This window comes from Ascidia mentula, chromosome 8 (assembly GCF_947561715.1).
Source record: "Ascidia mentula chromosome 8, kaAscMent1.1, whole genome shotgun sequence".
In the NCBI taxonomy this organism is placed as follows: domain Eukaryota; kingdom Metazoa; phylum Chordata; class Ascidiacea; order Phlebobranchia; family Ascidiidae; genus Ascidia; species Ascidia mentula.
The window spans coordinates 2145520-2168613 of NC_138573.1; the positions used below are offsets into that span (position 1 = coordinate 2145520).

The 23094-nt window shown below is 39.1% G+C and overlaps 3 protein-coding genes across 4 annotated transcripts in view; all 3 read left to right on the forward strand.

The window, feature by feature from the left end:
* Positions 1-5763: 5763 nt before the first annotated feature.
* On the forward strand, positions 5764-10354 carry LOC145911468 (ras-related and estrogen-regulated growth inhibitor-like). The gene is made up of 6 exons (XM_082998805.1): positions 5764-5940; positions 7013-7069; positions 8109-8185; positions 8411-8548; positions 8841-8970; positions 9366-10354. The coding sequence occupies exons 1-6, from the start codon at positions 5841-5843 to the stop codon at positions 9788-9790; spliced, it is 927 nt and encodes a 308-aa protein (XP_082854931.1). The 5' UTR covers positions 5764-5840; the 3' UTR covers positions 9791-10354.
* Positions 10355-10911: 557 nt separating this feature from the next.
* LOC145911321 (dynein axonemal heavy chain 1-like) overlaps positions 10912-23094 on the forward strand; it is a 61566-nt gene continuing 49383 nt past the window's right edge. For both annotated transcript variants that reach the window (XM_082998629.1, XM_082998630.1), the window contains exons 1-17: positions 10912-11092; positions 11472-11567; positions 11641-11713; positions 11909-12089; positions 12267-12559; positions 13022-13183; positions 13626-13761; positions 14052-14174; positions 14499-14656; positions 15272-15375; positions 15506-15616; positions 20047-20214; positions 20574-20745; positions 21134-21338; positions 21737-21835; positions 22018-22243; positions 22782-22984. In XM_082998629.1, coding sequence (XP_082854755.1) covers positions 10955-11092; positions 11472-11567; positions 11641-11713; positions 11909-12089; positions 12267-12559; positions 13022-13183; positions 13626-13761; positions 14052-14174; positions 14499-14656; positions 15272-15375; positions 15506-15616; positions 20047-20214; positions 20574-20745; positions 21134-21338; positions 21737-21835; positions 22018-22243; positions 22782-22984 — 2648 coding nt within the window. In that variant the 5' untranslated portion in view covers positions 10912-10954. The remainder of the gene's footprint in view (positions 11093-11471; positions 11568-11640; positions 11714-11908; positions 12090-12266; positions 12560-13021; positions 13184-13625; positions 13762-14051; positions 14175-14498; positions 14657-15271; positions 15376-15505; positions 15617-20046; positions 20215-20573; positions 20746-21133; positions 21339-21736; positions 21836-22017; positions 22244-22781; positions 22985-23094) is intronic.
* On the forward strand, positions 17412-19401 carry LOC145910591 (sterile alpha motif domain-containing protein 3-like). The gene is made up of 7 exons (XM_082997777.1): positions 17412-17607; positions 17666-17868; positions 18023-18555; positions 18614-18776; positions 18941-19004; positions 19060-19225; positions 19284-19401. The coding sequence occupies exons 1-7, from the start codon at positions 17412-17414 to the stop codon at positions 19399-19401; spliced, it is 1443 nt and encodes a 480-aa protein (XP_082853903.1).

Here is a 23094-nt window from a genome sequence, read left to right on the forward strand (position 1 = left end):
CCTCTTTTTGCGTCATCGAATTTTGAATTTCATGTCATAAAAACTTCGACTGAACACACAATTTCGTGGCTTTCTGCAATACCAATGTAGCCTGGAGCAACTACTTAAACGTGACTGCTACGAACATCGCAGTTGGTGGTCATTCACTTTCTTTAATATTCAGTCGCAAAGTCTGACTTTCCTCGATTTTGAATGATCTCAGTCTTCCAAATTATTTGTACAATTTTACTTCTAACCGAGTGCCGTTTTACGGGACATAGACAGGCACAATATCTTTTCCCTCATCACATTGCAGTTCGCGTAGAAAAGCATACAAAAGAAAAGGCAAAGCCATCAGTGGCGCGTTCGAAAATAACTATGATGCGTAGCGGGTCACGGTCCACGCGGAGAAAAAGTGTTTTAATGAAGAAAGGAGGGAAAGGCGGGCAAATTAATTTCTTCACCGAATTCGTGGCCAAATGATGTCTCTGACTGACTTAAACAACGGAAAAACCGCTTCTGGTTCTAATACTATTGTTTGATTCGTTGTGTAACGTTTGTGCGACAACAACAAGGTTTGTTTCATTTTGTCAAAATCTATACCTGCAACTTCGAAAATTTAATATGATGCCTGGCCTGCTCCGTAGGTTACGTTTCAATGTAGTTTTTTTCGGCAGTGGGCGATAAAGATGTGTTTACGTTGCGTGGTATAAGCAGATTGGCAGCATTGGTCAAGCGCCCGACCCATATACTAAGCAGAAAACTGTAATAAATGCTTGCTTGTAAATGCATGTTATCAGAGTGTTTCGCTTACGTCATGTCTGGAACTTTTAGCACAGTGTGCGTTGTGACCCTTCTTTAGTCTTTTTACATTGCCTAAATTAGTATAGGGGTCGGCAACCTACGGTCCGCAGCCTCTTTTCAAACCATACAATAGTACTTGCCTAATGGAGTTATACATTACGAAACAAGCACATAATCTGAATAAAATGCCAAAGGTTGAAAAACATTACAAACAGTGAAGAGAATGATATACTTAATGGAAATAATAGTACGGCCCGTTAGTTAAAGGTTGCCGACTTCTAATTTCGAATGACAATTCCGCACTTATGTTTGCGTCCATTTGTACGAAAAAACATTCCTTCCTTTACTTATTATTCTTGGCTTTTGCACTACTTGCTACTGCTTTGGTTCGTGAAAACCTGCATTAAGGTTTCAATAAAATCGCACACAAATTTTCACTGAAATGATTGACAGCATTACGTCACACGAAAACCAAAATGCCTCTTGAAGAAGTTGACATTTCGTCGGAGGGAAGCGGACCACATCAGCCACAAGCACTCGAGTAAATTTTCGGGGTTAATCCTCTCACAGGATCAGTTGCCCCCGCCAATACAAATATGGCAATCCTACCCAAATTTTGTAAGGACGGGTGGGCCTATGTATGCCAGCTATTCGTTTCACGTTGTGTGTGTCGACATTTGCATCCAAAATGTTTCAAACTTTTAGAGCAGAAAGCGGCGTTGTTTTTTTATTGTTCATTTCGCAGCGTCAGAGACTGAGCAACGAAAAGTTTCTTGGAGGTGGTGAAAGGTCAGTGGCAAAACTGTTGGAAAGTTAAAAGGTCGAGATCCTTTGTTCGCCCTCAAAAAGCCAAGAAAGAGCAGTCCACTCGAATCCTTGAGTGCCTTTAAGTAAGATGCAAGTAGTGTTTCTTGTTTGGATCACCGGCGAATCGAAAAACAGTTCATCCCCTTCTGAAATTATTTTTTTTAATAAAACAGCACTATAGTGATATTAAAACGGTCTAAGGTGCAAGTCATAAATTAGATTTATGGAAAAACCCAAACGTACAGTTTTTTAACTTGAAAGTTTGGCACGCCTTCCTGTGGCTACGCTACAATGTAATACTGTTGCATCTTGTTCGTCGTCGAGCAAAATTTTGCTCTTGCAGGATGGGCAAATGCCTTGGCATGTCGTCGCCGTTTCAGTTTCATCAGCAGTGATGTAACTTAATTCCGTGACAAATCTCACTATTTTATTTCTGCTTATGAATCTAAATAGCGGCCATTTTCCCAGGTTTGTTGCGCCAGGATAATTAAACAGCACATCTTCATGTTATATATTACACAACAGATCACATAAGCAACGTCATAAAAATCTTAAAACCAGCAGTAATTTTGCAACGCGTCACATTCCTAAGATTCAGCTTACCCGTTCCGGTTCAGTAAACACGAAATCATGCAACCTTCAGCGATCTTTGATTTGTCCCACCGCTCATCCGACGCCGAAAAAAACAACGCACAAAGAAGCTATAGTTCGAAAACAAGATTGATAATTCAGGCGTGCAGCAATTTGGCAATAATTGTTCGACCGCGATTAGATAACGGCGGCGTCAAATCCACAACGACAAAAGCTTTGCCCCGAAGCTAGTTTTCGGCTTTGGCGCGAAGATTTCAATTACTTGTAGTACATCACTCCCGCTACAAAATGGCAGGTCTTTTATGATACCAAGGATGTAGCACCCACGGCGCGTCGTGTTTTTGCCGTAAACAAGGGCTTAAGGTTGCGCGCAAGGGTCAGTTGTGAACACAAACACTCTTTCCCACATGCCAAGAAAGATGCATGCTCAGTGCAACCGGCTACGCGCTACCCGCATGCCCCCAGACATCCCGCAGATCTTGTTGTGGGTTTGAGGAGCGCGTGCCGAGTCTACGATGTGATAATTGGATGACACACATAGCGGGTCCTTGTGTTTAGGTAGCATCAGTTTGCTTGTAAGGAATCCTTGTGTGTGGCAGTGACCAGTGGATGAATTGAATTACTGTGCCAGTGATTTCAAACAATTTCTAGCACAAAATGAAGCGAAAAACTGTTGTCATTTGTGCCGCTGATTTTTATGCTCTTTTTGATGTAGACATTTCACCCTCGGTATATAGGCAAGGCAAATGGTTGAACGCTACATACCAGAAGGCAACGCCGCTTGCAAGGCAGCACGAGAGGGTTTTCATTCGACAAGGCGAACCAGGACCCATGAATGCCACTGTTTGTTTTGAAACTGAGAGATTTCTGCCACATAAAGGCCTAGAATCTCATATAACTTCTGCCTTAACATAGCCACATTTTGTTCCTCTCAAGGGCCCTGCATTTTACGTTGCTGCTATTTATGTGTTGTTGACGAGCATAACTAGGCCACCCTAGACCTAGTCCATGTCAGTAACCCTCGATCATAACATATGTAGATTGGAAGAAGCGGTCGGTCACAAACTCACACATTAAAACCATTCTTCTTCCGACTCATTTTATATCATTGTGAAAGTATTTTTTTGTTTCAATGCAACGTCTCTTCATACATCAACCACGTTGAATTACCCGGAACCCCTTTTAATAAACCACCCGCAACAACGTTTTTGTTTTTCGAAAAAGTTATTTCTACTGGCTCATCAAAGGAGTTACGCGAGTGAAGTTGAAAGCATTGAATTATTGGTAACAGTTCAGTGGTTGCAACCGCGGTCTTGGGCTTCCTTTTTCTCCTACGAAACCGCGGCCAGTGGCTGAAAACCTAGCGTAGTACAGGATGTAGCGAAGCCATGGTATAAGGGAGCTCAAACAGCGTTACAGGAAGTGTTACTTGAGCAACAAAGCGTTGAATTTAATAACTGGCAAACCCATGTTTATTTGTATGCTAGTTTTCTACCAACCGTTAGTATTACAGACTCGACCGTCTGAGACTCTGATTTGAAGTGGTTTTGAACCGAAAAACGTGCGTAAAATGTACTCTGTTGGGTTATTATTCAAGCAGTTATAACAAACCGGCCTCATAAACCAAGACATGTTATGTTTCGTAGACATTAATTACATGTTGTCAGCACTATCTTAATTAGCGTAGGCATGAGTCGTCAAAGAACGCAAAAAAACTGTGGGATATTCCTTGTAAAGTGGTGTAGTAAAGTGGTTTGCTGCTTTGATTTCAAGAGAAGGCATACATTACATCAAGCGAGTTCGAATGTCTAATGGACCTGATGTTGTTGTTTACATGCTCTGTACGTTTCCCATTAACGTAAAATGAGGCACCTTGAAACGCGTTACGCCGTAGAAGCGGGTTGAACGGTCGGGAGAAAGCCTTATTGCAAATTTAGCGCGAGCTCGAGGTTGTTTTGTCACAGAGGGCCTTTGTTTTGACACCTGAACGCCCGTGAATAACTTGAGAATCAAAACATTGGAATAGCTGAGTTTGATGGAGCTTGAATCCGATTCACCTGACACTTGACAACGATGGAAGGGCAAGGGCATATAGTCGATGTTATGTAGCGCCTTGTTGGTCTGAAATGTAGCTTTTTCCGGATGCGTCTGTCGACCAAAACCACATCTGGCAACTTGTTTTGTTGCAATTGCTTTTACGTAGAACACTAACCCCAAAAGAAGACACGAGGTGATTTTAAAAGCTCTTTCGAAATACGTGGAAGATGGTGTTTTAAAGCAGGGCTGTCCAATTGGCGGCCCGAGTTAAACCGAGGTTATGACGCCCGCAGCCCGTGTTTAACACCCCTGGCTTAGATACTGTTGAAATGTGAATTACGCGTGAGCGCGTTTGCGTACATTTAGTTTGGGGATTCTAAAACCTTGTGGTCGAGTACAAAAACATCTCTTGTTTTCCCGTCGAGTCAGTCAGTGTTGAAATCCTGTGATGGAAAAGTATAAGAATAATAAATGCATGAAATCAAACGTGTAGTCTTAGATCTACTGGTAGGGATGATATGCACGTGTTCGAGGCTTCATTCTATTTTCGATCGATATAGTTTTAAAGTAGCAGCACCACTACCGGCAATCTCGGGGATAATGGATCTTTTATAACAGGTTTGAAAGCCTTCTTGCGGCAATTTGATGCAGGGGCGATAGATGTCCGGTGTTGCAATTTTCTTCTTGTGGCGCGTAACCCGGTATTATCGGTTCGACTAAAACCACTGTAGCCTTTCTCCAAACATTCCCCTGGATTTTGGCCACATTTTTGGCTGTCGGGGGCGGTTGTGTTGAAGGAGGTCGCATAGTTTGTTCAAAAATGTCTAGTTTTATAGAAAAAAGCCATCTTCTTTGAAAATGAAAGCCAAAGCTAAAATGCTGTTAATCATTGGTAAACGTTTCGAACACTGTACTGATGATGAACCCAAAGTTATCAACTCCAAATATTTTGCACCCAAGCCGTCTTCTATTTCTGCATTTTTTTTCAAATTCCACAGCTTTGCATGACTTAGGGCGATGACGCAAATTAACCGATGGATGGGAAGATTTTGGGTCACGATTATATATTTCCTTAAGATGTGTAATCCTACATATTATCAGATCATCTGTGTTAAGACAAGGGGTATCGGCATGGGGCCATTAATTATTGAGCACTGTTCATCAAACCATATCGCACAGTGTCTAATGTTAACCGTTCACAGTATTTATTGTTTTATATAAACTATGCTGTTGCGGATTGTCGAGGACTCTTTCCAGTTTCTGGCAAATTTCGCCTTGCTCTGAGGTTTAAATTAAGTCAAATATCACGAAACTGTTTTCATAAGCTCGTATGTTGCCTGTTGTCCTTTGCGTCGATGTGGAACGGCAAAATAAACAAACATTGTTTAATTGGACAAAGGGCGTTTTTAATTTCAGATCGCAATATATTAGACATTCTTGCTATGAGGTAAATAATCTTGAACATGATAATGTGAATGTATGGCAACCAGTTTTCAACAAAAATTGCATCTTCTTCAAGTTTACTCAATTTTTTATTTCAAGGTGACCTTCAAGGTGCTATCATAGGGTCTTTCGGGTTTAACATATGTGGTACGATAAACCTTAAGGCGTGTGACGTCATCATGTCAAGCCCCGTGTTTCGAAGGCTGCGAAAGCAGACAAGCGACGAATCTCACCAGTTCCGTGTTGCCGTGTTTGGACAGTCGGGTGTCGGCAAAACAGGTCGGTGAGCCAGGGATCACACGCTAACCGCTGTTAGTCTTCAATGTAGGTCTTTGCGTAGACGTCATGTGTGTATCTTGCACAAGTTAACAAGATATTCGTGAACTCTCCTACTGATTATGTGCACTAAAAGAATGTTTCTGTTGTAACATATTAGTGCAACGCCTGTAACTGTGCGTTACCCCGTGTAGCAAAAATTCTACTAATGGTTTCCAACCGACGACGTACTTTCCGTTACAAAACGTTGTGACAACGATGCACAAAATATTCGCTTATTGCTTTCTAACGAGATTCGGTTGTTTGTTACGACATAATAAATCACAACAAAGTGTCGTATCTCTCTCTCCAACTTCATTGATACTTTTTTTATCACTGCAACAGCTCAAAAGCCAACTTCGTGCAAGTATCATATGGCAACCGATTCAAATTCCGAAAGGCTTTTTCACGAATTTGAGGGTTACAAAAGATATTGCAGTATATCAGCTTGCGACGCCCCAAAATATTAAAACTACGTGCGTTGTTCTTCGGAACACTGCGATGAGAAGATAATAAATAAAAAAATAATTGTTTTGTTACAATTTTAAGGTAAAACTTGTTTTCGAACGCAAGATCCCGCATATCACACCGATTTTCTTCATGTGAAATATATGCGTTCTCATTTTGCTTATCAGTTGCTTAAGTCCAGATAACTTTTGAGTTCATGATCTGTTTTTAGGGTTTGGTAAACCCGTCTTATAGGGCGTTAAGAAATTTGCAAAATATTCTACGATAAACACACTATTTTCGATACCAATCTTAGAAAGCTTATTTTAATTAAATCTTTCACCGCATCATGGTGGCGTAACTGTGACGTAATTCTGCCAATTTGCTTTGGTGATTTGTACCTAGAGGCACTTGGGTACATTCCCACAACACGAATATTCCATTATTATTGTGTAAATTGCGCGGGTGATAATGTCGGGTGTTCACTTATCTTAATCTTGACGGATGTGATTTGTCACCTCTGTGTATGTACAGTTGGGTGTGAACTAAGGATATGAGCTCATGTTTAAACGTTGCTTGTTTTTTACAGCTCTTACAGTTCGGTTTTTCACGAGGAGGTTCATCGGCGAATACGATTCCACTCAAGGTCAGAAGTTAAAGATGCTGTCTTCCAATTTCTAACGAATCGAAAATTATTGAATAAAAAAACGAAATTCTGATAATGCGCTTTGAGGTTCAATGTTATATAAATAAAAATTTACAGCCGTATAAAAAACGACAAATATCGTCGCGATTTTGTGTGTGATAAGCACAATCTATACGTATAGTAACATAAAGCACACTTAGTTGGATAGCTATCCTTACTAAACAACGTACATATGACGTTTTACTTGCTTACGTACATGTTATGATCGTATAACCGCGTTTTCGGAACCGACAATTGACCTATCTTTCCCACAGCCACAAACCGTAACATGCCACTGTATTACCGCCGGTCTGTGGAGCGTAAGTAATGTGATTACCCACAGGATCACACTCATCCTGGAGGTATTAAGTACGACGTAACGCTTCATCTAAACACAAGACCGCCTATTAGACGTTTAACTATACCTTGTTGCGCTATACCTGCCCCAACGTATGTAAAGTCGCTTGGACCATTACTATAGCACTCATCGTTTATTGAGTCAAGGTTAAAAGCATTACTCCACTAAAGGCTAACGTCGCAAAAATAATTGATTTTTTTCAAATTTGGAAGCGTTCAAAACAGTGTTTCCTGATACATTTCTCTTTCCTCCAAAAAGATTACCGTGCTTTGTAATACCACATCAGTAAGCCTCTTCACTTCGCACGTGACTCTAACGGCTCTCGGGGAATTAACTCCGTATTTCTGCTCGGGTGACGAAACAATCTGTCAATATTACATCACAAATTGCCTTTGAAGAACAGACAACGTATAAATGGCAAAATTCGGGTTTAATTTTAAAAAGTAGTTTTGTTAAACAAAGTCAGCGCTATAGCTTTCTACTTAAATTTCTTAAACGTGAATTTGAGGTTAATTTCCCGTATCGCAGCTGCGATCGGAGGATTTTGTTTTGCTGTAGACAGACACGTGACGGCTCGCATTATGTTGTCATAATACTTCGTGTGAGGTAACTACGTAATGCTCAATTTGATTTGTTATGCAGACAAGGTCTACCAGAGAAACTGCGTTGTTCCGCCCAGTTTTCCGGTTTTCTATGAAATACTGGACTCTACCGGTCAGGTAATTTTAACCTTTAGTGTTAAAAATTCCATTTTTACTGGAATTTAAAAATTGATGGTTTCTGTACCTTATGCGGGGCATTCCATTATTTTCTGTCACATAAGGGTGTAATTAGTGTAACTTTTGTATATAACATGTTTCGTGTTGTGGTATTTACGTTTTATGCGCATGGGCTAATGGTTCACAGGTCGCATTTTGTTGAAAAACTGTTTCTGCTTTCCGCAGGATGAAAACGACGAAGTCCTGACAGAGAAGATTTTGTGGTCTGATGCTTTTATTATCGTTTATTCTGTAACAGACAGAGTTAGTTTCGATGAAATCGTTCGACTCCGTTTCAGAATCACGCACACTTGCAACAAGAAGGTAAAATGTGAAAAGAGTACTCAAATATCTGTAAAATAGCATACTTTACAGTTTTCGTTATGTATAAAGTTGTAAGAAGGAGAAGTGCTTTGCTTAAAGTAAGAATATTTTTGGCCTATTTATTCTGAAGTTTTCAAGCAATGTCTAATACTATAATAATACTAACAGTCCGAAACTGTGTTGCATTTTGTCGGTACTTTTTGTGGATTCTGAATACACATCTCATTAAAACACTTTCAATGCCACTTTATCCGCCAATGGCGATTGTGTTCACATTGCAATGTGGTTACAGTCGTCCTTTCCGGACCCGATCGTTTTCATTGTGGGCAACAAGAACGAGCTTGGCAGGAAACGGATGGTTGATCGTGAATCGGGTAGAAAACTTGCCGAGAATCTCAACTGCACTTTCTACGAAATATCTGGTAATGTGGCTTCCAAGTCTTCTTAAATGCAAAACAGCATGGTAGCATGCACAATGATGTGATGCTTTTCCATCATTCTGTGGCTTGTTTTGAATTGCTTTAACAATTGATCCAAACATATGTTGTTGGACTTTTTAACGTATATTGCTGTTTAAAAAGAGCCAGGATCGCCCAATAACAGCAACACAAAAAGATGGTGGCCATAGTATTAGCTGTAAGTTCTAGTAGAATCTTTCAGATGGCATAAATGTTTGCTGCAAAGTTTTTAATATTTCAGTTTGCTTGTGTGTTTCCATGTGATTGTGTTACGGCAGGAGAACCTATAACCACATGTAGTTTCTGATTACGACCAAACTGATTATTATAATCTAATTCTCCAAACTATGTTGTGACAGTGCGCGAATCGGCGGAGGACGTTTGCGAGATATTCGAAAACCTCTTTCGAGAACACTGGAGGGCAGCAAAGCTCCGTTCTCTCGGACAGAAGACGGGAAAAAATTCGAAAATCGAAGCACTGACGATGCCTCACAACTTCTCCCCCCTCCCGAATCGGCGCAGAAATAAATCGTTCAAACACGTGGACAAGATTTCCCGCCTAATGGCGACTCCAAAGTTGTCTCGCCCTGAATACGCGCCACAACCACACACTGTCGAACCACCGAGGGTCGAGCGTCATCCTGTGGCAGCAAAGCGCACGCCAAGTGCGGAACACTTGACCGCCATCGGCGCTAAAGATGATTGCTCCGTTACGCCCTGCGACCCAAGAAAAGCGGCAGAAGATTTTGTTCGAAAAACGCTTCTGCTTAATATAACGAACTAAAGGCGAATAGTGGAAACGTTATGTGCTTGTAATGCAGAGGTTTAGCAAAAATAATGAATCAAAGGTACTTGGGCTAATTTTCTTGGTTTTGCTTGATTTTTTCAAACTGGCATATTGTGATGTTGAGTTTCAACAAACAGGCAATTTAAAATAGTCGGACAATTAATTCGTAATAACACCAGTTTCTCCAAACTGATGATGCCGTTTTAGGCGAAATATATTTTTCTCTCAATAAATCGATCTGAGCTGTCTAAAGATCGCTGTGTTGGGATTTTAATACATTATTATAAGTATTTAGAAGTATTCAATTATTACTGTTGAGGGTATCTATTTTTCTGATGCGTCATTTATTGATATCTTTTTTGTTCCTTGGTCGACACTTGTACTACAAATTGACCGTTGTTTGTAACGATCGCTGTATATTATATGATCGGCTGTGATTTTTGATTGTTTGTTACTTGAAAAAACGAAATTTGTCGCCAAGTATACGATTTTTTGTTTAAAATTCGCACAAACTTTCACCATTTGTTCGAGTTGTCCAATGTCTGTGCCAACGAAAGTATTTCCCCCAATAATAATAATCAATTTAGATTACCGAAGCTGGGCAGGTGGATTCTGTGTGAAAATAAACAGGTTATTAATGTAGTTGGATCACAAAGCTGCAAAAAAGCGTAATTGGGATTGGTCAGCAGAATCTTTTTACGGGTATTTGCGCAGAAAATACAATTTATTGGAAAATACATAGGCTTGAAAATAATATTTCTATGTTCTTCCGCATGATGGCCGGAAAGCGGAATCGGCGTTTCTATGGAGACCACAGACTTTCATTTGAGCGAACGCTTAGTTTTTTGAAGAATGCGCTTTGATTTTTTGCAATATTAACATCGTATTGTGTGACACTTTTTGATTTTATTTGGACTTTATAACGTGATAGAAAAGGGGTCGTTTGTATTTGTCGACAAATTGAGTGATACGATAACTTTCACTCCAATAAATCATTTTGCAACAAAATGCAAGGCTAATTAGAAAATAGCTCTGATAAGAACGAGTTATCTGGATTATTCATGATGTCGTTGACACTACAACTCATTTTTAGTTGCGTGCTGTATCATTTCAGTTGTTTTGCCGCAAAGATAAGGTGAATGGTTTAAATTCATCTGCAACATGAATGGCTACACAAATGGGTCTGACTACTTCGGTAGTCCGAACCAAAAAGAACCTCATCCTCCACGTGCAACGATCAGCAGAAGCAGAAAACTTGCGACTCCTCAGACCTCACAGATGAGCGTCAGATCAAAACATGTGAATAGAAATGTTTCAAAATTTAACAAACTCAATTATATTTTAACTTAATAATCTGATCTTCTGGCAAAGATAAAACGTAACTTTATTCACCGATGTTTCGCCTGTTATTCAACAAGGCTTTCCCCACGTTTTATCTTTGCCAGAAGATCAGATTATTAAGTTACAATATGCCTGGCAGCAACAAAAACATGATATCAATTATATTTAAAAGTCTCACCAAAACAAACTCATAATGTATATGGCAAAGAAATGTATGAATCAACTTAGTGAGGTGTTTTCCATCTGTAGGCTATGTGTCATTTACATCAATTTTTTTTCAAACGACCTTGGCAATTTCAATGCACATATCTAGCTACCCTATTTTTTTGTCATGCAGACCAATATTGATGGAGGTCCAATAAAGCAGTCAGTTATGTGTCAACGTGGATTCTATTCCGATGTTATAAATCCAGGTGCACCACAACAACTTGGGGTAAGGTTTACTTTTAATATTTGCCTAAACTGACATTTAACCACGGATGTGAATCTTGTTGTTTGTTTTGCAGGATGTAATGTCTGCTCCAGATGTGGATCAGGACCTTCTTTACAAAAGTTTGAAAAAGGAACATCTTCCCTCTGGTATATAAACATAAATGATTTAAAACATTATTCCATGCATTCAAATACACATAAACCAAGAAAATCTATTTGATATAAAATTTAGAACTCAAAATCATTTAGAAAGTGTCTAAAATTTCACCTTTAGGCTGATTAATTAACATATATTCTTCTAATGAATTCGGGGCCTAAAAAATTGTGCAATTTTTTCTCCAGTGAGCACATTCACGGCACCAGAAGATGCCACTTTCAACTCTATCATGAAAGGCCAACAATATGGACCCACAACTGAGCTCCTGACCAAAACAGACTTCCCAACAAAAGCGTGGCAACCCAAAGTACAAACCCCGTACTATGTACCACCCGGGGAAGTGCCAAGAAAAATAGAGATAGAAAGGTAAATAAAATGTGCAAAGTTTAATGTAAAAGACTGTCAACAACTTTGAACCAAATTTTAGGTTTTCAACGCTAGGTAAATTTAGAAGAAAAATAGTGTATATAAGTAGTCATTGAGCTCAAGGCAAGTTCTACTAAAAATGTATCAATCTCTAAACAACAATACTGTGTATTTCAGAGGAAAGCGCAGTTTCGCGAGGCAGCGTCTCACACATCTTCTGCACCTGGAGGGAATCGACAGCAACAAACTGATGCCGAAGCATGTCCCTGAAAACCACAAAGTCCAGCTCAACAAATCCCCTGATCCAGCACCGTTTCCTGCATTCCTTCCACTTGAAATTTTCGACAATTCCGAATTTGATTCTCGAACCCCAGAAGAATGGCTCGCGCTCGGTTTGGAGCCTGGTTCTCATCAACGGAAACCTGTACCTGGAAAAGCGCTCCTGCCTTCTGAGGATCAGGCTAAGAAAGGTGTTTTGATAATGGATAACGTGTAAATAATTTTTGTAGGATGTTATTAAAACAAACATCTTTTTTTTCAAATTGTATCATGTTTAGATGTGTACAATATAGTGTTGAAAATGATAAATAATCCTAAGTCTGTCTGTTTCAAGTGTTTACAACATATATATTTCGCCTGTCTGTGCAGGCATCATCGGTATCGCTTATTCAAATAGAATCTAGTGTTGTGATTATTTCATCATCTCGAAAGCAAAACAATTATTGTGTTGTGTGTATTTTATCATGTTTTAGAATCTACTGTACTTGAAATTTTTTGGATGTGAGTGTTTAATTTTGATCTTCAATGTTTAGTTTAATGTTGTTTTAAGAAAAGTAATAATTCCAGAAAAAATATACATATTCTTAGGATTAGGTGTCTTGGTTGATTTTGCAATAACCTTTGTTAGTCTTAGAATCACTTTGTATTTCCAGTTGATCCGAAAGACCCCAACCTCACATACAAATGGTTCAATGTTGGTATTTTGGATTACGATGCTGAATCCATGGCCTGGCTTGTCCAAAAAGTTGATGATCAAGGTCGCATATTGGACACTAGAGGTCACCCTGTGGTGAACGGAGGTGTTTCACGTACAGGTTTGTTTTTGTTATAATTTTCTCATCAGGACAATTTCAATACTGGTACATAGGTTTCCTTACTGTATGAGTGTGTGTAGAGTGCTCCTTTGAAGTTTTTATGATGCCCACTTGCCCAGTGGCTATTAGAGGTAATTAAATACACATGTAGCACTTGGGAACAACGGCCACCACATGATGCAAGTTTATAAATTGACATACTATGCAATTAATGTTCATCAGGGCCACATATAGAAAAAGTGCGATTCCGTATAGCTCGTAACGTAAAAAACATTGTACGGCTTGTGGCAAATTTTGTCATCTTAGCCCGCTTATTAAATAAAAAGAGTATAGTCTTTGGTCAAAAAATAACAGATTGAAAAAAGTGCCATTGTGTTGAAATAAAAACTCTGTTTTTTTCTGATTTAATCCGACTCATCACCAATACTTTACCTTCCATAAGGATCTCGCCTGTCTCTACCGCAACAATATTGGGTACCTCGGATTCGTCTCATGTTCAGGGCAGAAGATGCCTCAGTTTTTGCCCACAGAGTCGCGGAGGCTTACAGACTACGCAAGAAAACTGAAGGTCTTATCAGGTGAGGAGAGGCTTTTCCATGCTGTTACATATGCGTATGCATGTGTGTCTGTAAACTATTTAATTCATACTCCATTTTAAAATGGGTCTGTTTTTAAATACTTGGTACATTATTATTGCGGCGTTCCGACGCCCATTTATCTGTTCCAAAGAAAAAAGGATTTTTCTCGTAATAGCATATGTGCAAAATTTAGTCTTTATCAAACGGCACCATTGTCTGTGGAAACCAATACGCATGTAGTAAATGTTACTGAAAACCACATCCCATTGGTAGATCTTGTGTTATTCCAGGTACAACTTGTACATTGACTGCATGCCTTTGGACGACAACGTGCTCTCATTAGACGGACAGTCTTACGACAGGATGACTGCAAGGTCGATTAACACCCCTGGGTTGCGGCCAGAAGATCCAATGTAAGATATTAATTTCGTGGTTTCCTGGTGTAACATAGAATGTCGTACTCTGTTTTAATGTAGAATGGTAGACACCGTAATCTCTTATTGGTTTGAGAACCAATTTTATATTCATGCCAAAACTGACTGCTTTATTGAACAGAAACAGAACAGGTTTAATGAAAAAAGCAGTACATCTCTTAGTTACTGGAACACAAACGTTATTCCACAGTGGTCAATATAAAAGTTTTGATCCAGAAGCTGTCCATGTTCATAACGTCATTGGCTCATTATGCAATTTTGTTTAAAGCCACGTCATTTCTAACTGTAAAGTCTTGCATGTAGAGTTGTGCAATGCGTGGAAACGTTGGAGCGGCAAGTTGGGATCGACTTCAAAAGAACCATGAACAAACTTACATTCGACAACGTCGTTTCGCGGAGTCCGAAATCTTTTGCGTACGTCACGACGCCTGAACCAGGATCAGAAATTTCGCTTGCTGCAGGTGAGATATGAAATGTGCAATGTGTGACTGCGCTTTATAAACATAGACTGTTTCACTATTTGTTTTTTACTTTTGTTCGTCAAAAATGACCAAAAGTATTTTCAAGGTATTAAATTGTAATGTTGAATTTTGCGGAAAGTTTTTCTGACCTTGTTATTTCAAACTATAGTTTCGCTTTATTTGACTAAGTGTCTTCTGTGTTCATGCTACTTATATTATGTTTATATATATATATATATATTGGAATTAGTGTTGTACTATGACAAGGCAGTTAGGACTTAATTCACAATAGATAGTGTTGCACAATGATGTGTTTTTATCGAGTCACAGATATCATATTCCACCCTGCTAAAGCTTACACGAATGTTGTCAGGATGCTCGTGAGCTTTCGGGCACATCTCTCGTACAATGTAACATGAGTTTGTTCAACAATAGGGCTTGGACTTCCTTTTGTTGGAACTTGCCGACTAAATTGCGAATATTAAATTACTTAATTTCCAAAACCGTTTGTATCCGTATGTACGTATGTGGTCCCATACGTCAATGATTGATATGCATTGAAAGTACAAATCGATGTTCAGAGGGACTAACAAACCTTTTTTCTGACCATTTCAGGTCCACCTGATGATGTACCCGAGTACGATTACGAGGAACAACGCGATTGTTTCGCCTTCAACTCGATTTGGACGCGCGTGGAAGCGATCGTTGCGTCGGGAAAGGTTCAAAATATGTTATTAAGTGTTTGTGCATTGTCATAATTCACCGAAACAACTCGACGCCATATGTAAACTACGTATAGTGTTGCGTTACTTGACGATCGCTGTATAAATTGTAGTTGTTCTGTTACAGGTCCACACCGAGTGTAACAAGGTGAAATTGATGTCTCTCTTCAACACAACCCTCACCAAGAGCATGAAATTGGAAGAATTCGAACAAACGCAATCCCAGGCCTACACCCAGGTGCGAAACCGTTTATTGTTGGAACACTTAATGCCATTGTGTTATCCAGCGGTTTAGAACAACTTGTAATTGTTGCGCTACAGTGCACACCTGGTCACGTGACGCTGCAAGCGGTGTCAATGTTATCTATTTCCCGCTTTTTTCTTACTTTTTTCTTGCGTTTTTGGTGTTTATGTCTATGATAACATGTTGATAACATGTTGATAACCCTGAAGAAGTCTCACCGGATGATAGACGAAACGTCGGTTGTATAAAAATCTCGTAACCTTAGGCCAGAAAAACAGTTCTTTAAATTTACAATGCTTGGTAGAAAGATGGCATTACACTTAATGTCTGTTCAAGATTTCATTTTAAACAGGGTCTTTTTAATTTGCTTGAAGCGAATCGTGACAGAAAGTAGATTGTTACATCTCCTCAATGTGCATGAGTTTAAAATTCTTGCGTTACCAGTATCAATTAAATGCCTCGCTATCACTGTTAAAAATTTTCGTAAATTTTACCGCTTTCGACGCCGTAAAATTTTACGAAACATATTTGTAAAACATTTTACAGCATATAACCAGTGAATTATATTATATTTTACGGGAGATTCTCGTATTGTTTATAGCAGTCTGCTAAAGTATATTTCATCCAATTTATTGTTGTTTTGGCAGACAGATTCATTTTTTTACTGTTTTAAATACTTCCGGTCAGATTCAAACTGTCCGATCCGAACAAGAAAATAATTACACCTGGTCAAACTTTTTTGCTTTTATGGCGATATTGTTGAAAATAATTGGATATTTCTCTTTTTTAATGGAGACAATACTGCTAATGTAGTCAGTACTGTTAGCACGGTGCGTTTTTAGTTATCCTAGCACTTTGACTCATCCGTCAAATGTTTCTATGTTCCGTATGACGTAATTATAGGTGAGGGGTCAATGTAAGCTTCGGCGGGAAAGACTTGGCGTGGTCTTCTGGTTTTGTTTTCCGATGGTTGGAAGTTGTTGGTGAGTAGCATTATTTGTACTTCGTAGTGTAATTTATAAAGATATGTTTTGTAACAGATTACAGCTACTGTTAAGTTTCTTAGAATTTTTGCTGGTTAAAAAAGGAATGGTCATGGTTTCAAACTTTACATGTAGCACTTCGTCCGAAGCATCATTATATGCTTCATTATTCATGGGCTATATTGCAGTTTGGCCCATTGGTGTATTATTCAACTTTGAGGTTTGAAAGCAAGCATTCATATTTCAAACGAATAATACGACACTCTAAAATTTTTAAAAATGTTTGTTACTCATTATCACACAGCCACCAGTTGCTTCAATCATGCTTACTTGAATGTGGTTATTTTGGTCCTGAGGTTGAAATTGTGTGTGGAAATGTATCATATCCACAGGAAATAATTGATGCTGTAAAGAATTTTGGAGTTGATGCCCTAAAGTGTGTATTTGTGAAATCGGCGAAATTTAATTGCACACTGTTCCAAATCAATATGTATGTAATAATTTCTAAAGTCAACCTTGACCTGCAATTGGGTCTTTTGATTGGTTTATTCATTCATGAAGGCAGTTTACATTGCATTGTCCGCAAACACCTGGCATGTTGTTATCCTCACTATGGTGTTTATACTATTTCACCCCAGCTATCTGAAATATGTTGTGTGTCTGTACACACACTGCCTTCACATGCTCCATTCTTTATTTATAATGTTAATGGTGCTAAAATATTTCCGCTGAAACAATCTGTACTTTAAGTGAAATTGTTTTGCAATAGCATCCAAAAAAAATTCGTACTTTTTATAGGTGACAAAATGAATGCTAACTTACTGAGAGTTTTACCCGAATTGTCAAGTAATGACACACACTTACAAAACTGCTCCTCATTTTTGGAGAGTCTTGGAGTGTTGACATTGAAAGACTTGGAACATGTAGAAACGAGTGATTTACTTGGAATTTTTAATTTAGTCCAGGCCCGGAAACTTTTGAAAGCTGCTAAATTTGATACAGGTTGGTAAGTTAGAAGTTGGTGCATATAGATTTGCTGGTAATAATTTTATTGTTATAGATTCTATATCTGGTTCTTCGACGGAGCCCTGTTCCTCACAAAGTTCAAATGATGATTTAAACACATCACAGTGGATGTATAGTTTCAAAATTCCATGGAATAAATGCTCTCCGAAACTCATGGACATTTTGGAAAGTGGAAAGAGACCCCCAATTTATTTAAGCAAAGAGATTGTCCATGCAACAGTTGAAGATGTTATGAAGGTTATATTTAGTTATAATAGTAGATATGTGCAAAAAACTACCAACAGTTTTAACTCAGTTTAGCTTTTGTTGTAGTGTCGAGTTTGGATTTATATTAGTTTAATTATAAGTTGTTACTGTATGATTGAAGCAAAATGAAAGGTTTTTTATTCAGATAACCAAGACTCCAGGCAGGAGAAACCTCGAAAGAATCGCGATTGCGATAGTTGAGAAATATCCAGATTCTTTTAGGGATCTGATTGATGGCATCCCTATTGGGAGTGGCCACAACACCCTAACGAATCAGCTCTACTATAGGTTTAAAAATGAAAGTAGGAAGTTTAAAAGGCTTCAATGTACTGGAAACAGGACAGTACCACAAAGTGGGAAGTGTTTGCAGCCATATGGAGTGGTAAATTGGAAGCCCGATGTAGATGTATCCGATACAACCGCCAAAACATGGCTTTTAAATGAATTTAAAAAAGTTGACAAAGATATTGAACAAGTTGGCAGGTTAATGAAAAGTACTTTTGGTCAACAAAGGAAGAGTATAAACGATGGTAACACAATTAAAACAGTTATGGAGGATTGGCCATTTTTAAGCAAACCCCAATATCTTTTGCAACATTATGATCAGCTAATGCAGACTCATGACACCTTTAAACGACTTCCGACAGATGTGAGGAAACGAAGTCAGCAAATATACAAGTAATTTCCAGCAGACATTTTTATCCTTTAACCAGTCTATTCAGTGCATCTTTTGTAGGGCACTGAAGTTTTCTTCAAAACTTCCAATAAAAGCAGTGTATAAAGACATTAAAGATCAATGTGTTCAATTAGAGGAAAAAAGTCCTAAAACAATGGAAGTTTTGGCATTGCTGACAGCCTATTTCAACGAGGAACAACATGCATTAATTAAATGCTACATGGTATTTATAATTAAAACATTTGAAACTTGTTTATGGTTCAGATAAAATAATTGACCATGTCAAGTTCAAATTGAATTGTACCTGGACAAATTTAGTTTTATGTAACATGTGAAGTACAAACTTACTTTATTGCTTACATGTATATAATGCAATTTTGTATATAGGATGAATTTATGATGGACGACATTTTGGGAGAAATTCCACCCACACCATTTTTGATCATATTTGGTATGTAAGCCATTTCCAAGATTACTTTCTTTTGTTATGAGATTTGATTTTACAGGTAGCTCTCCGTCCTCCAGCAAAAAGATATGTGTTGCAGCCGAAAAAAATATTGTATGCTCAACAGAAAACTTTTTTGTGGCCTTGGTCTGCCTTTTTGCAACATACTATGTGTTTAATATAAGTTATCCCAAGTATGGTGAACTCACTATGGAGTTCTTACAAAGGTATGATACTTAAAATCATTTAGTCTGAAGTTTGTGACAAATTTTGTTGATCATGTAGATTTATCTTCAAGATTAATGCACCTGGTGCAAAATCCACCAAAAAAAGGAGGTTCTCAGGAGTTAATTCCAAGATTTTAAAGCTTGCAAAGCTTCTGGGAAATGACACTGAAGCATAATTATCTGTAAAATTAAGTGATTATTTTGTTCGCTGTGGCACCGGTGGTTGGTATGTATTTCGTTCGCTGTGGCACGGGTTGTTAGTATGTATTTCGTTCGCTGTGGCACCGGTGGTTGGTATGTATTTCGTTCGCTGTGGCACCGGTTGTTGGTATGTATTTCGTTCGCTGTGGCACGGGTTGTTGGTATGTACTTCGTTCGCTGTGGCACGGGTGGTTGGTATGTATTTCGTTCGCTGTGGCACCGGTGGTTGGTATGTATTTCGTTCGCTGTGGCATTGGTGGTTGTGATGTTGAAACACCAAAATATACTTATGAATCCACAGTAAAGTTGGTGCTATAACTTGAAATTTTACGGAGGTATAGATAGTAAAATGTAGGCAAGTTTTGACAGTATGATTTGGTAAATTACCCCAAAAAACATTGTAACATATACATACATTTTGCCGTAAAATTTACGGGACGGGTTCGTCTTTTTACTGACAGTAGTTTTTACTGTAAAATTTTTTAACAGTGTATGACCGTCAAATGTTGAATTAAACTAAAAGATTGAAGCTTAACCAATCCCAACCCATGCTTATTGTTACGTATGGCCTGTGACGCGTCAAGTATGACGTATAACGTGTGACGTGTTATCCTTCTCAGGTCCAACTCTTCCTTCGCGACTCCTGGATCACCACACTGCGCAGTGTTGTGCGCAGCAGCTTTCAGTACGTGGGCAAGGGTTGGTTCAACATGTACGAAAGCAACTGGGAGGTTTACCGCATCTCAAAACTCAAGAAATACATGGAAATGGTCAAGTTTATTATGCAGGCAAGACGTGTTCCAATGACTCCTTCATTCACTGGAACCCATCACTTGGCAAAATTAAACTTAAATACCAGTTTTAAAGCGAAGTTTTCCTGGATATTGATACGTAAACGACAGATCCGTCGGTCATCACTACTGAGCAGCACAAGCTGATTCCTGTAGAGTGAAATAGACTTTCATAGCAATTTCGCTTGTAGCTGTGAAACACTATTTAATTTGGCTATGTTTATACTTTTTACGGGATCTTCTTAATAGCATTGCAGTCCAACACGGAAATTGTAAAAGGCGTTTGGCTCAAAGTGTCTTTAAACTTAAAGAATATCATACACTGACGTCCCGCCCTAAATTGCTGTGATTGACAGGACTCGCTGCGGTACCTAGTGCAAGATTCTCTGAGCAACTTCACCCAAATGGTCGTTGACGCTTGCCATCAGACTCTGGGGTGCCAGGACGACTTACAGTGGGGAAACACCCTTCTTGTGTCCGAGTTCAAACCCAAACGCAATCCACTTTTCGTCATAGACCTCGTCATGGGTGAGTGCTCTGCCTTGTGATGTAACAATAGCATGTGTGACGGAACTTGAAAGTGGAAGTTTTTCGTGGATTTGAAGTTTGGGATTCTTGGGCCTGTTAATGTTAAATGCGCACTGACTGACAGGTTAAAGGCGTGTGTTCATGGGCGTCTGCTGGAGGGGTGTAAGGTAGGGAAATCCCAGTAGAAAACAAAAGCAACACACATTCCTTTAAGAAGGGCAATTGCGAGCAAAATACGCACAAAACAGAAAATTGCCTCCTGAAAATTTTGGGACGTCATTATTGGTTTTGAGCGAAGATCTCTACACACATGTTGGGATTGTGCATGTTGCTGTAAAAACGATTTTATGTGGATTTCCCTAAAATCCCTTTTTCGTCGTACGTGCAGATCTGAGTGGGGCACACTACAGTACACCCCTGGACAACTTTGAACCGTCGATGGTTGGTTTGTTCGACAAAGCGATCGCATCCACACAACATGTTCCACAGTTAGAGCGCTACGTCCTGGAGGAACTCTTCTGGAGAGGATCTTCCCTTCTGGAGTCCGTCGGAGCCCACGAGCCCCACGTGGAGGAATTGAGAGAAACCATCATGTGAGAGCTTTAAGTATTGTTGTGATGCAGACGAAACGTGTATAGATGTTGCGTAAACCGACGTAGCTATTGAGGCCAGGGATAAAAAAAAGTAGCTGTCCACCTTTCCACGAACGAAATGTGGTCCTAGTAACATAGAAATATATAGGTCTGAGAAAAAGCAGTTACATGGACTTTACTGTTTGTTTTGAAGATTTACATAATCGTGAGTTATGTTCTTTAGTATATAGGCCTAATTTGTCGCAATATCATTTTTTTTTTCATGGCGATTTGGCAAAAAAATGTCGTCACCGCTGCGAACATCCTTACTCAGTAAATTTAGGACAGTTGTAACTATGGGTTTTGGAATTTGTTCCGACTTGCAAAGTCCTGTAACGGTCTGTATGTTTATGTTCCAGCCACGCAATACAGAAAGCTGTAATTCCCATGCGAGCTTACGCGAGGGAATATGAACAACACTTGGAGCTCAACAACCTTGACGTGGACGCTTACATTAAGTAAGAAAACCGCTCAAAAAACAACCTCTGTTTTAAGAATACGGATATGACATGAACACTTGTATATAATTGCGTGTAAGATTGCTAATTTTCCGTTGGTGCAGAATTAAAAGTCTATAATCCACAAACCCAACTTACCGACGTAGTTGCAAATTATTTACTTACACATGTGTTGTTCACAGGGAGTTTGACGCTCAAGAACACACGGCCGCCCAGGTTAAGGCCGAAGTCGACATGCACTTGCTCGAGAAGGAAAAACTCGAATCTTCCATTCCTTCCAGTATCGTCGTGGGAGCTTTCTGGGTCGGAACCGAGAACCTTCGGCAATCTTTGTCCAAGAAGAGAAAAACTTTGGCCAACGCGGTTCTGGAACTGCTCGCTAAAAAACTGAGGGATCAGGCTGATGAGGTGAGTTATTCAGCTGTTAAGTTTATCTCTGTTTATTGACAATATTTAAGTAAAGTGGAGCCAATAATATGACTCCCGTGAGCTGCAGACATTGACAATGCTGTTTTTTTGGGATTTTGCTGCTGTTTTTTGATGTTAGGTGTGGTTTACTATTTACGATTTGCTACAATTTCAATCTAATTTCTGACATACTTATCACCAATTGAAGTTTCATGATCGCCCTATATCTAAAATCCGCAGTTAATAGACATATAAGGCCTAGACATTTTTGCTGCATTTTGTTGTTGATGATTATTGTACAGTGTATGTGAAAAAGGGAGGATGTTGAATTGTGTTTTGTCGATAAGCGAAATGGATTAGTGACCGAGTCATGACCAATTGCAGTTACATTGAATCTAAATTACGCGGTTAATAGACACATAAGACCTACTAACTACGAATTTTCGCCTTAAAAGCACAAACTCTTATTGAAAACCGCAATCTCCACAAAACATCAACTCACCCTGCAACCACGTGACGTTATTTCGACCAATCACAGGCGTGCGAAGAGTGCAAGTTGATCAGTCGAAAGTTGTACGAGAAGCCAAACACGATCGAGGAACTCACGGAGATGAGGGAGTGGATGAAGGGGGTCCCGGAGCAGCTCCTGCAGCATCAGGAGAGGATCGACCGCGCCATGGGAGATTACGAACTCATCGAGGAGTTTTACTACAACCTCTCGCAGGATGACTTCAACGCCAAGTGAGTCAGGGATTAAAAATTGATTTTCCAAAGGGGGGTGTAAATATTTTTTGGGGGCTGACGACTGAAATTTTTTTTGTTTTATTCCATGTTAGGGCGCTTTTTATTCA